At 38.5% G+C, this 14,507-nt stretch overlaps 2 protein-coding genes across 4 annotated transcripts in view; one reads left to right on the top strand and one right to left on the bottom strand.

Moving 5' to 3' along the window:
* Positions 1 to 14,503, top strand: part of GSPT1 (G1 to S phase transition 1) — a 36,578-nt gene extending 22,075 nt beyond the window's left edge. For 2 of the 3 annotated variants that reach the window (XM_021086589.2, XM_021086591.2), the window contains exons 11-15: positions 1,315 to 1,395; positions 6,134 to 6,307; positions 7,098 to 7,187; positions 7,343 to 7,511; positions 9,911 to 14,503. In XM_021086589.2, the coding sequence (XP_020942248.1) occupies positions 1,315 to 1,395; positions 6,134 to 6,307; positions 7,098 to 7,187; positions 7,343 to 7,511; positions 9,911 to 9,963 (567 nt within the window). In that variant the 3' untranslated portion in view covers positions 9,964 to 14,503. Of the gene's footprint in view, positions 1 to 1,314; positions 2,068 to 5,608; positions 6,308 to 7,097; positions 7,188 to 7,342; positions 7,512 to 9,910 lie in introns of all 3 variants that reach the window. The other variant, XR_014840774.1, reaches the window with a different exon arrangement.
* The window catches only part of TNFRSF17 (TNF receptor superfamily member 17), a 140,104-nt gene that overhangs the window by 120,699 nt on the left and 4,898 nt on the right, over positions 1 to 14,507 (bottom strand). The gene's annotated exons all lie outside the window — the stretch shown is intronic.

The raw sequence follows: 14,507 nt of genomic DNA on the forward strand, positions 1-14,507 counted from the left end.
GGCTCCCAGGCCAGGGGTCGAATCGGAGCTGTAGCCACCGGCCTACGCCAGAGCCAGAGCCAGAGCAACACAGGATCCGAGCCACGTCCGCAACCCACACCACAGCTCACGGCAACGCCGGATCGTCAGCCCACTGAGCAGGGGCAGGGACCGAACCCGCAACCTCATGGTCCCTAGTCGGATTCGTTAACCACTGTGCCACGATGGGAACTCCTGAAATAATTTTTTTTAATGGATGCATCCGTGGCACTTGGAAGCTCCCAGGCCAGGGACTGAATCTGAGTCACAGTTACAATCTACACCACAGGCAATGCCCGGATCCTTTATCCTACTGTGCTGGGGTGGGATCAAACCCAGGCCCCCACAGCAACTGGAGCTGCAGTTGGAATTCTTAACCCTATGTGCCACAGCAGGGACTCCTGAAATAACTTTTAATTAACAGTATAACATGCATGTCTCTTTTTAGTGGTTATGTATTCAGTGATAGACAGACCATAATTTAATCAACAAGCTTAGTTTATTTCTGCTGTTTTCAAGTGAGCAAGTGATCTTTTTTTTGGCCATGCCTGCAGCATGTGGACATTGGATGATTCATTGTTTTAACTAGATATTCAACTTTTTTTTTTTTGCTTTTTGTAAAGGCTGCACCTGCAGCATATGGAAGTTCTCAGGCTAGGGGTCTCCTTGGAGCTACAGCTGCTGACCTATATACCATAGCCACAGCAACTCGGGATCTGAGCCAAGTCTGCAAACTACACCCCAGCTCAATGCAATGCTTGATCCTTAACCCGCTGAGTGAAGCCAGGGGTCCAACCTGTGCTCTCATGGTTCCTAGTCAGATTCGTTTCCACTGCACCACAAGGGGAACTCCTCAACTTAATTTTTTAAGTACTGCAGTATCAGTATGTAATGTTTTGCTCTTCTCAAATACTTCATTCTTTCGTTAGCTAAATTTCTTGAACAGGTATTTTTTTTCCAGTCTTATACAAGGGAGGAAAGTCTCAGTTTTTTGGAAGAATCTGAATTTGAACAGAAAATTCCTATCTTCATACATAAACTCCTACACTGTTTCCTGCACTATTTTTTTTTTTTAAATCCTAAGCATGCTTATTAATTAGTATTATAATTATATGTATACTTACGACACTATAGAATATTTGTTAACCTGTGTTTAGGATTAATCCCAAGCATTCTACTATTTGAGCTAAAGATGAGTAAGCCCTGCAAGATTTCACTTTGGGTTGTTGAACAGCTGTAGAGTAGTAATAGAAGTCTGAGACTTGATTTTTTTTTTTTTTTTTTAAATTTGAACAGGATATGGGCACTGTGGTCCTGGGAAAGCTGGAATCAGGATCTATTTGTAAAGGCCAGCAGCTTGTGATGATGCCAAACAAGGTAAGGATTGGTAATGCTCTTTCTCATTTAGGTTTTTTCTTGAAAATATTAGCAAGGAGCCAGAACTTCTCAAAATCTTAGGGATTTCATTAAAAGAAACAACTTTTTAAACGCAGGATTCCAATTCATTAATGTTAATACAAAACTTCATCAAGAGTATGTGGTGTTTGTTAATGTGGAAGGAGAAGGGACTCTGCTTGCACCATGTTGGAGGTAAAATGGTTACAGTGGTCAAGTGATTGACTTTTGTTAACACACTGGATTAGTAGTGAGCCGGGATGAAAACTCAGGTTTAATCATGATATAATCAGCTTTCTTAGTTTTTGTACATAGTTATGTTGGATACTATAAAATAATGTGTCCAAGCTATGCTCCTAATTTGTTTTGAAAAGAGGACCTGCCTTTATCATAAAGGGTTCTCTTTCTACCTTATTGTAATTTCTTTGTTATTGGAGAGTGTTTCACTAATAGGCAAAAAATATCCATAAACTATTCCTTTGTGTTATTTCTGACTGTTCAGTTGCAGATGACATGAACTTTTGTTGTTGTTTTGTCTTTTTAGGGCCGCATCCTTGGCAATATGGAGGTTCCCAGGCTAGCTGTCAAATTGGAGCTGTAGCCGACCTACACCACAGCTCTTGGCAGCCCCGGATCCTTAACCCACTGATCGAGGCCAGGGATCAAACCTGTGTCCTCATGGATGCTAGTCAGATTCGTTTCCCCTGAGCCACAATAGGAAGTCCTGCAGATGACGTTATTTAAGAAACTGTTAGCTGTTTTCCAGAGGACTTTGCTAATAATCCAAAGGTGTTGTTTATGTAGGAAAATAAGCCTGAACTATCAGAACCTCCAAACAGATTTTGTTAGATTTAACTGAGAACTTCTTTACCATGCAGAGTGAATTACAAAGGGTATTCATTGTCAGTGTACTATTTAGATATAACTGGAACCTTACAAATTATAATTTGGGGTTTCTTGATGCCTTATACTTTGGAGACCAGAGTATCCTATCATAGTATATTTTTTTCTGAGGTAGTTATCTCTGCAACTTGCAAGTCACTGACAAATAAATGAAAATTATGGGCAATTTGAATCCTTGCTCTATCTTGTATGCAGAGTGGTCACAGAAATCCAGTTTGCTTGTGGAGATGGAAGGCACATTTGTGCTTATACGGGGCTGGCGGGGGGGATGAATGGGGAATAGCTGCTCTTTGGGGGGTGATGAAGACGTTTTGGAACCAGATACTGGTGGTGGTGGTACAACACTGGGAATGTCCTAGATGCCACTGAATTGTACAAGGCAAAATGATTTAAAAAGGTAAATTTTATGAGTATTTTATCACAATAGAAAGAAAAGTGCTTAGTATAGGCATGAGAACTCAGTGCTGGGCTACTGGTGAAGGGCCTCAATGTAATAGTGCTCTAGAGAAGCTGTCATTTATACTACTAACTAAGCAGGTCAGTGTAGCGTATCATACAGTTATTAATCAGGCCTTAAACTCAGTTCACTTCAGTCCCTTGAGTTTTAGTGGAATAGAAATTTTTTTTTTTTTTTTTTTTTTTTTTTGGTCTTTTTGCCTTTTCTAGGGCCGCTTCCTGCGGCATATGGAGGTTCCCAGGCTAGGGGTCTAATCAGAGCTGTAGCCACCAGCCTATACCAGAGCCACAGCAATGCGGGATCCGAGCCACACCTGCAACCTACACCACAACTCACAGCAACGCCGGATCCTTAACCCACTGAGTAAGGCCAAGATCGAACCCACAACCTCATGGTTCCTAGTCAGATTCGTTAACCACTGGAGCCACGACAGGAACTCTCTAGAATTAAATATTTTAAAAGATATAGATGCCAAACTAATTTTACATTAAAAAATTAGTAGGTAGGCAATCTACAGAATGGGGGTAAATAATTATATATCATAAATCTGGTAGGGGTTGCTACCCATAATATATCAAGGAGTCCTATAACTCTACAACAAAAAGAAGCAACCTGACTAAAAAATAAGCAAAGGACTTAAGTAGAAGATCTATAAATGGCCAACAAACACAATGAGATAACACCTCACACCTAGCTCGACGGCTACTATCTTAAAAACAAAACAAAACAAAAAAACAGGCGTTCTTGTGGTGGCTCAGTGGTAGCGAACCCGACTAGTGTCCATGAGGATGTGGGTTTGATCCTTCGTCTCTATCAGTGGGTTAAGGATCTGGCATTGCCATGAGCTGTGGTGTATGTCAGAGATGCGGATCAGATCTGGCCTTGCTGTGGCAATGGTGTAGACCTGTAGTTGCAGTTCCAATTCAACCCCCTAGCCTGGAAACTTCAATATGCTGCAGGTGTGGCTCTCTTAAAAAACAAAACAAGCCAAAAAACCTCAGAAAATAACAAATGATGGTGAGGCTGTGGAGAAATTGGAACCCCCTGTGCGCTGTTGGCAGAAAAGTAAAATTATGCAGCTGCTGTGGAAAACATAATGGTATTTCCTCCAAAAAATAAAAAATAAAAATGGAAGCAACCTATAGTATCCATAGATGGATGAATGGGCAAATAAAATGTGGTGCATACATAAAATGGAATATTATTAAGCTTAAAAAGGAAATCCGGAGTTTCTTCATGGCTCAGCAGAAACAAATTGACTAGTATCCATGAGGTTAGGTTCTATCCCTAGCCTAGCTCAGTGGGTTAAGGATCCAGTATTGCTGTGAATGGTGGTGTGTGTAGATTGCAGATGTGGCCCAGATGCAGTGTTGCTGTGGCTTGTGGTCTAGGCCAGCAGCTGAAGCTCAAATTCAATCCCTAGCCTGGGAACCTCCATATGCCAATGGCGCAGCTCTAAAAAGACAAAAAGGAGGGAAATCCTCGTTTGTTTTTGGCCAAGCTATGACATGAAGTACCAGCGAACCCATACCACAGCAGTGACCCAAGCCACTGCAGTGACAGCACTGGATCCTTGAGCCACAAGAGAACTCCAGAAAATCCTAAAATGCTATGTAAACCTGGAAGACATTATACTAAGTGAAATAAGCCAATCACAAAAAGATAAATCATGTATGACTCCACTTACATGAGGTTCTCAGAGTAGGCAAAATCCTTAATAACCTTTTATAAACTAATTGTAGTTTTAAAATACGGATTAGAGATTAGACTTGATCTTTTGTGTTTAGCTATAAAAGCCCATATCTGGGGGGAGATTATTTACTTTAAAGAATTTGCTCACAAATATGGCTGTATTATCAGTCCTTGGAATGAATTTCAACAGATATCATTAAGGTATAAGCTGCCTTTTGAGAAAGAAAGCCATTTTTGGTGGAGGTCGAAGTCAGTGGGGAGCTTCTAGTTTAGCAAGTGACAATTGGTAGAATTCTGGTATGGAATATAATGATTCTGGATTCTCCACTGCTTATCTACCATCATGAGAAACTACATTTTTGTCTAGAAAGCTGTTACTTTGTTTTCTAGCATGTGTTTTAAAAATATGAATTATTTCTAAGGGCAGAAATGGAGTAAGATAAAGGAATACTTAATGCATACTGTTTTTAACATTTCCCCCCATCTGTATGCTTTTATTAAAAAAAATTTATTGTGGTTAAAAGACAGGTACATTTTTTGGAGTTCCGTCGTAGCACAGTGGTTAACGAATCCGACTAGGAACCATGAGGTTGTGGGTTCAATCCCTGGCCTCGCTCAGTGGGTTAAGGATCCAGCATTGCCGTGAGCTGTGGTGTAGGTTGCAGACAAGGCTCGGATCCTGCGTTGCTGTGGCTCTGGCATAGGCTGGTGACTACAGCTCCAATTTGACCTCTAGCCTGGGAACCTCCATATGCCACTAGAGCGGCCCTAGAAAACGCAAAAAGACAAAACAAAACAAAAAAGACAGGTACATTTTTGTAAATCAACTATAATAGAAAAAATTAAAATCGTAAAAAAGACAGGCAAATTTTATTAGTGACACTTAGTACTTCAGTGTTGTGCAGCCATCACTGTTATCTAGCTCCAGGGTATTTTCATCACATCGAAAGGAAGCCCTGTATCTGCTGAACAATCAGTATGCTTTTTTTGTCTTTTTTGCCTTTTCCTGTGGCATATGGAGGTTTCCCAGGCTAGGGGTCTAATTAATTGGAGCTGTAGCCTATGCCAGAGCCACAGCAGCATGGGGTCCGAACCACATCTTCAACCTACACCACAGCTCCGCTGGATCCTTAACCCACTGAGCAAGGCCAGGGATCGAACCCGCAACCTCGTGGTTCCTAGTCGTTAACCACTGAGCCATGATGGGAACCCCAGTCAGTATGCTTTTACAGCTCAGTTGTTCAAATAACTTTAGAGAAGTACACCTTGGATGTTTGGGGGTTGATAAGAAATGTTAGCTGTATCTGTTAACTGCTAGAACTTAATAAAAATTTTTGCAAATTTGAAATCTAAATATTGGATTTAATGTTTCAATTTTGAAAAGATAAAGATGTTTATACTTGTTCTATTTGGAAAATTGTTAGGATCTGATATTAAAAAGTTGACAGGATAATCTCTTAATTGGCAGTTTGTACTTCAAGGATATGATTTTCATTAAGTTCATGTCATGCAAATGTAATAGTTTTATATTCAGGGAAGTATTTTGGCTAATCAAACAACCGCATAAAAATGTGACTTGTCTCAGAAATCTTCAGCAAACAGATCATTTTCTGTTCTATAATGCAGTGTGTGTGTCAGAAAAATCTCCATTCTTGGTTTCTTTTTAAGCACAATGTGGAAGTTCTTGGAATCCTTTCCGATGATGTAGAAACTGATTCTGTAGCCCCAGGTGAAAACCTCAAAATCAGACTGAAAGGAATTGAAGAGGAGGAGATTCTTCCAGGGTTCATACTTTGTGATCCTAATAATCTTTGTCATTCTGGTCGCACATTTGATGCCCAGGTAAACTAGTTATTTTAGTGACTGTGATGATCTTTAACTGTCTAAATGAAACTAGAAATTAAATGTCCTTTGTCTTGATTGTTGGTGACATGCCATTTGGGGCAGAAACGGAAGTGAAATTGAATGAACTATATATATACATATATATATCTCAAAATAGCTGTGATGTATATCATGTACAGTCTTTAACATGGGACAAGTACTGGGTAGATAATATTTTAAGTTGCCTTTTATTTCCTGTTGATAATATATATTAATATTTTGCTCAAAGTGTAGTTGCCCTGGAAATCATGGTTTTTCTGCTCATTTGGAGCAAATAACTTTCCAGACAGGAAAATACACATAATTTCTCCATGTTATTAGCAAAATGACCTCCCTAAGAGAAGAGAGTAAGTAATTGGTATAGCTCACAGAATTTTTGAGTTCTGTTATATGATGACTAGTCAAGTTAGAATTTGACATCAGATACAAGATTTTTAGCTTTGGACCTTGGATATTGGGAACTAGATAAAACTGTTAATTTCACATCTAGGAGAAAAAAACCTGGCATGTGAGCAGCTATGATTAACTTAATTCCCTGGTGGGGTGTGTAGAGGAAAGCTTCCCGGAAAAGAAAAAGTCTACTTGTGTTTTTAACGTTTGGGCGCTTGCCAAGATGAGTAGTGTAAGGATATCAGAGTTCATGCTTGAAGGTGGAGTGTAAATTAAGTTGGTGCCCTACTGAGTTTGGGGGTTACACATTGAGTTATTTTTGGCCTAGGGATAAGACGTGACTATTTTTGTTTGACAGATAGTGATTATAGAGCACAAGTCCATCATCTGCCCAGGCTATAACGCGGTGCTGCATATCCATACCTGTATTGAAGAAGTCGAAATAACAGTAAGTTTTAAAATAAGTAATTAGGGTTTTTGTTTGCATGTTTAAGACCATTTCATCTGGATGATTTCAGTGATGGTATTCTTATTTGCACACCTAGTCTTTATTTCAATCTTCTATTTGGCATTGTTCTGATTGCTTCCTTTTTTCTTGGATAGGCCTTAATCTGCTTGGTAGACAAAAAATCAGGAGAAAAAAGTAAGACTCGACCCCGTTTTGTGAAACAAGATCAAGTATGCATTGCTCGCTTAAGGACAGCAGGAACCATCTGCCTTGAGACCTTTAAAGACTTCCCTCAGATGGGCCGTTTTACCTTAAGAGATGAGGGTAAGCCTTTAAATTGATGTCTAGCAGTGCATCTAATTGGCTGAGTGTTGGTAATCTTCATCTTAGTGCACAGTACAGGTTTGTAGAAAACCTGATTCTTTGTTCTGTAATATATTCATATGATAAATGTTGAATGAATTGAATAGCAGACAGAATTGACAATTCATTTTAGTAGTAATGCTCTAGATGAAGGATCTTAATTTTGATATCTTGCAGGCACTGAGTTTTGAGAGTTGTTTTATTTATATAATGAGACATTTTTGTGATGAAATTCTTTGTAATATGTGTGATTAAAGCTCATCTTGGGGAGTTCCCGTCGTGGCACAGTGGTTAACGAATCCGACTAGGAACCATGAGGTTGCAGGTTCGGTCCCTGCCCTTGCTCAGTGGGTTGAGGATCCGGCGTTGCCGTGAGCTGTGGTGTAGGTTGCAGACGCGGTTCGGATCCCGCGTTGCTGTGGCTCTGGCATAGGCCGGTGGCTACAGCTCCGATTCAACCCCTAGCCTGGGAACCTCCATATGCCGCGGAAGCGGCCCAAGAAATAGCAACAACAACAACAACAAAAAAGACAAAAAAAAAAAAAAAAAAAAGCTCATCTTGAAGGGCTTTATGTCTTGTAGAGCAATTTTTTGCTGAGCAAGCCTCTGAAGTAGTTATTTTATCTTTATTATTTTAAAATCAAATTTGATAAACATTAACCACACTGAAATGAGAGATAAAAGGATAAAAGGGGTACTTAACCTCTCATGTTTTCAAAGGTTTAATAGTCATGTTGTTTTGTATATATCACCATTTCTGCCAATCTGAGTGAACTGGAATAGCTATAATTTTCCTGTCTCACAGGCATGAAACTCTGTGGTATCATGGAAACAAAATCACTTTTATTAAACATTTCTCTATAGATTGTTATCATAAATAACTATTTTTAAGACAATAGAAAACTTTATATTGAAATGTAGAATAGTCAAGAGTTCCTGCTGTGATGCAGTGGATTAAGAATCCTACTTCAGGATGTCCCATTGTGGTGCAGGGGAAAGAAATCCAACTAGGAACCATGAAGTTTCGGGTTCGATCCCTGGCCTTGCTCCATGGGTTAAGGATCTGGCGTTGCTATGAGCTGTGGTGTAGGTTGCAGAGGAGGCTCAGATCTCGTGTGGCTGTGGCTGTGGCATATACCAGGCAGCTACAGCTCCTATTAGACCCTTAGCCTGGGAACTTCCATATGCCACAGGTGCAGCCCTAAAAAGCAAAAAATAAGAATAAAAAATAAAAAGGCAACTTAGTGGTGCAGTGGGTTGCGGTTCTGGCACTGCCACTGTTGCAGCTGCAGTTCAGATTCAGTCCCTGGCCCAGAACTTCCACATGCTGTGGGTGGGGCCATTAAAAAAAAAAACAGAATAGTCAGTTCACATTATTAGTTCCAGTTTCATTCAGCAAAAACTTTACTGTATCTCCTGCATGGCAGGAGCTGTGCTAAGCACTGGGAATTTGATGAACATGATCCTTGAGCCTTATTTCAGAGAAGTCTATATAAAGATGGTATCCACTTAAAGTCATTATTTTAAAACTCTTCTTGGTGATAGGATTAAACCCAATAACCAGTTTTACTGTTAATATAACAAAATGAGAATTTTAGTTACCAATTAAAACCTGATAAAATTGGGCAGACAAAGGAAAATAATGAAGCAAAATTTTTAACCCCAGGGTTACTGTGTGTTTTTTTATTTTGTTTTGTTTTGAACTAAAAAATAGTAGCTTGGCCTTTAGGTTTTTCACAAGACTTAATAAGTTCTATATCTCTTTGTGAACCCTTTTTAACAGTATTTATTGAGATAATTTATATACCATGAAATTGACCCCTTTTAAGTGTACAATTCAGTGACCTTTAGTATGTTTACAGAGTTGTGCAGTCATCACATTCAAATTTTCATAACATTTAGTACATCTAAAAAAGGAACCCTCACACCTACCTGTTTACAAAGTCTGCTGCCTGTTGCCACCCCCAGCCCTAAGGAGCCACAAATCTACCTGTTCTCTGCCCTTCGAGGCTGTGCCATATAAATAGAGTCATAAAGTTTGTGGCCTTGAGTGTCTGGTTTATTTTACTCGGCATGTTTTTGAGGTTCAGCCACGTGGTGGCATGTACTGTACGTAATCCATTCCTTTTTATTGTCAAATACTATTCTGTTGTATGATATCTACATTTTACTTGTCCAGGCACAGGTTTTTTATAAAGATCATCTTCAGTTCCCCTCCGCTAGTCAGAAATCATGCCTTTGATGGTAAAGCCAGTTAATTGGTAATTTACATTGTAAAATAATAGTTTTAATAAGTTTTAATATCTGTCATAGCCTTGCTGTTAACTACTGAAAAGATTTTTTAAAAATTTTATTTCTAGGTAAGACCATTGCAATTGGGAAAGTTCTGAAACTGGTTCCAGAGAAAGACTAAGCATTGTCTTGATGACCCTGCACAATACTGTGAGGAAAATTGACTGCAAAAGCCTACTTCACACCGCCTTCTCTTATTTTCTGCCCATTGACAAACCTCTCCCCGTATTTTGCAAAGACAAAATCCACAGCAAAAGTCCACATTATGTCAGCTTTCTCATATTGAGAGCTCTGCTATGCCACTGTTGAATTTTTCCCAAGATTTTTTTCTTCCCTTTCAAACTCTGCTTCCTTGGACAGATTTGGCAATAGCTTTGTAAGTGATGTGGACATAATTGCCTACAATAATGAAAACCTACTAGGAATTTTTTTATTTTTCCATTTTCCCCTTAGGCATACTTAGTCTTTTTTCCCTAGGCAGATCATTCTGAGTGTGCGAGTGTGTGTGCACATGTTACAAAGACAACTACCATGTTAATAAAATATTCAATTTGAAACCTTTTTCGGTATTTGAATTGCTTTTGAATAATGTTTTTTATCTGGATAGAACATTGTTGCATTAGCTTTTTAACTTTACCAAGTAATTGAATACATTTTATTACTTGGACTTTTCTAAGCTCTCCCTTATCCACTCCTTTAAATGAGGCATTTACAATGTTCAAGTTTGTATGAAAAGAAAGAACTAGTTTGACCCCTTGTTTTGATGGTTAATGCATACATACAGTACCTTTATGCAACTGTGACACTGCTTTACTAGGTCTACCAGTTATTTCCTGCCAATTTATATTTTAACATGATTTCTTAAACAGTAAGTGTTTTTAAAATACATGAACTGCATACTATAGTTTTTATAAGTATAAAGCATAATGAAATCATACCCCTACAAAAAATTCCATTAACTTGTTAAATTAGTGGAATTTACAATAAAGAAAGCATGCTGAGACCTGGCAAAAATGCCTCCTTTAGTATTTATAAGAGCTGCATGCATCTAGTATGAAAACCATTATCAACTGCAAGTGCCAGTTTTACAGATTACACAGTTTATTTACTATTCATATCAGTAGTTTTAAAGGTTGGATGATCCTTGCTGATTAAAGCTAAACCTCATCCAGCAACCAAATGAACACATATTGCGAACCATCAGAATCTGCACAGACTAAAGTAACAGTGATAAGCAGAATCAAGCACAGTGTGTTTCTCTCAATTATTTGAAATTGACTGTTTTCTTAAATATAAAGCTGAAATTGCTAAATTATGATTTGGATGAACGACCATGCAGCATTGCATAAGAGTAAATGAAAAATGGAAGGGAGAATTTCTGGGTGTATTGGAAGCCCCCCCCCCCCCCCCAATTTTGAGTGTTGCCATTTTTCAAAGACTTGGCTTTTTTTAAGAATCAGTGTATCTCTAAATGACATGTCCCTTCCTTGTAATCCTCTGCCTCAGAAAAGAAAAGCCTAGTCAGACTTATTTCCAGTAACAAAACAAGAATTAGTTTAATCCTGTTACCTTAACTATAGAATTCCCATTCATTTCATGAATGAGGGTACATCTTATGGACAGAACCACAGTTATTGTCCTGCAGCTTCCTGTAACTATACTCACGACTATTAAAATTGCGTGAAATTTACATTTTATTCTGTCTGCAAATTTCTGGGCTTTTAATTTTCTGGGATATGTGGGAGCTTTAGTTAGTACATACAATTCTTTTTGTACTTCCACATGAATAAGCAAAATACCAGCAATTGCTTAGATTTTAATGAATCTTTAAAAGCTCAAAAATCATTGAAATTATTTCCAGAGATAGATTTCCATTTTTAGATTGAACACATTTTTTAAAACCAGTTAATGTTTGCTATTAAAATATTTACACTTTTAGAATATGTGCATGTTGCCAAGACTCAAGTAAAACAGGGATATCAACTGTGAAGGGCCTACCTCTCAAAAATAAGAGAATAAATATACTTATGAAATAAAAATTTCCATTGATTCTTGCACATTTATGCAACTAAGATTATTTAGAGGGAACTTGTTAAATTAGCCAACACAATACATTTTTTGGTGGGCTTTGAAGTTCTTTGGGAAGAAAGCTCACTTAAAAGTTGATGCATTTTAAACTCGTCACACTGCCTCCTTACTTGTCTGGGGAAATGAAATGTCTGAAGTGAACTGGCAGTGTGTGGAGTTGTTGGACCTTTAAAAAGAGCAATACAGATTCCTACGTTGTCATTTTGTCTTCTGTTAAGTACAAGTATGTCTCTATTACTGACAATGCAAAAATAGGGTAAAATTGGCTTGCAGATATAGGCTATTGAAGACCTAAACATTCTTTTGTTTTTAGCATAGATAAGTTAGAATCACAATTTTCTTTGCATCTTTTTACATTAATGATCTGTATTATACAGCTTTCCTGCTGGATTATTTAATTATAGCTTTTTAAATTAATGAAGTGAATTTAAGAACGATATTGAAATCAACATCTAAGTAATTGCCATTTTAAGCCCCAATTTCTTGCTGTGGGAGGGGGAAATAATCTAGTTGTTTTTACTCTGCAAACAATTTACTCAGTGGAAATCTAGGTAAAATCAAACCAGAAGAGATGGACTGAGTACATAATGCCATGAAATTGTGACAAATAGTAAAGTGTTCTTGAATAATTAAGCCCATGTATATTTGTTTCAAATTGAAAGTCTTGAAATATGTGATAACTGAATGTAAAAACTGTAAATTGTAAAAGAATAGATTGTTCACTGCAACGGGGGTAATTCATACTTGTCTGCTAGTTACATAAACTACAAGAATTGCTTTTACAATATGGGATGGACTTTGAACGTAATGCAGTTGATCAGTGACTGGCATCCTCAGCTGAAGTGCTGCAATGTTTTGACTCATTTTCAACCAGCTGCAATTTTGCAACCCAAGAAAAGGGTGAACTTATGGTCAAAAACTGCTTTCATGATGAACTTTTGAAAATCAACTCATCTCCCTGGCAATCTTCTGAAACACTAGTTATGACTGCAATTACTCTATGGTCTTTGATGGCTGTGCCACATGACAGCACTCTGGCACCTTTCCTCATTGGCATGGACTTCCTCATGGACCGCTGCTTCATGGATGACAGCTTCATTGCTTTGGGTAGGGATTTAGATAGTCAAGGGACAGTTTTTAGTACAGCTCTTAACGTCAGGCAACTTAACTTTAAAAAATCCTTTGTGAAAATCCTGGTAACAGTACTATATCTCTGATTGTAGGATGATTAAATGTTCAGTGTTGGCCTATCTCACCAGAATAAACTGTGCCATTAATCCTCTCACAGACATACGTAAGGTAGATTGCAATCAACAGAATTTAGCAGATGATTTTCTGTCTCCAAATAATATGGCATATATTTCCTCCAGATATTGCCAGTGAGTCTAGCAAATGCCATCTAATACATTTATGATTCTTGTTCCTTTTCTCTAGAGATCTGCCATGGCAGCAACTTAATAAATGTAGTTACACACGCACAACTCAAAGACTTCGTAGGTTTAAATTTGGCAGTCGATTGGTTGTATTAGAGTTCATGGTAAATGGAATAGGAAGTGTTTTGATCTTGTAGTTCAGTGGATTCCATCTGAACTAATTTACTGCCAAATTTCAGGTAGGATAGATTTGGTTCAGCTTGTGATGGTTGTGGCTCTAGGATAGCCTCGATTTTCAATATCCTAGAACATAACTAAGTCTTCCCTTCAGTAAATACACTTCCACGTACCTCTAATCCTATGCTTCCTTGAAACACTAATGTGCAGAGTTGTTTACTAAGAAGTGTTGTTAGGGGCTTGGAGGTGTGGCAGTGTTCTCCAAAATGAGGGAGATGTAAACAGGTACCATGTCTGATTAGGCAGGATTTCTTAAGCGAATGGGTATTATCTTTTCTGCCCTGTCACACATGCCACTGTGCCCTGTAATACTTAAAATGGCAACCTCACGTTGGTGAACAGCAGTAGAAGGGCATTTTGTGCTTCCTGAGGCTCCCCTCGCTCAGCCAGGCACATTAGCTTAGCGCTTCTGATGTCAGCCCAAGTCCCTGCTACCTACCTCCTTTCCTGCTGCCCGGGAAGTGTTTGTGCTGGAGCTGTTGCTCCTGTGCTCCTCAGGTGATCATCCACATGCATTAGGTGAAACTGAGGTCTCAGCCCAAGGGGTCTGAATTTTAAGGACTTAACCTGGGATGCTCAGAAATCGACACACCATAGTTAACTAGTTTCTTCTCTTTGTTCTAAAAGAAATGTGGATCTCTCTCAGGCCAGGATTTAATGACTGATTCTCTCTAGACAGCAGGTTAATACCCAGCTCTCTTTTTTTTTTTTTTAAGCAGAATTAAAGGGAACTGATTAGGTTTGCTGGGTTTTTAACCTAATTGCAAAGCACGGCAGAATGCTCTAGGTAGGAATTACGGGAATCCAAGAGAAAGAAACCCTTCTTCTGATTTGTAGCTACCTACTGTGCCTGACTTGGTGCCTGTGTGAGGATTAAGCCCTTAGTTTGCTCTTGCAATTATTCAAATGACAAGTTAATTTGCTTTTGTAATAACAATAAAAATTGTCATCTTCCCTTTTGAAGGGT

This window comes from Sus scrofa, chromosome 3 (genome assembly GCF_054392235.1).
Source record: "Sus scrofa isolate SSC_HxYL_T2T_F1_AM1 chromosome 3, Sscrofa_HxYL_maternal_Yorkshire_Landrace_v2.0, whole genome shotgun sequence".
NCBI classification, from domain to species: domain Eukaryota; kingdom Metazoa; phylum Chordata; class Mammalia; order Artiodactyla; family Suidae; genus Sus; species Sus scrofa.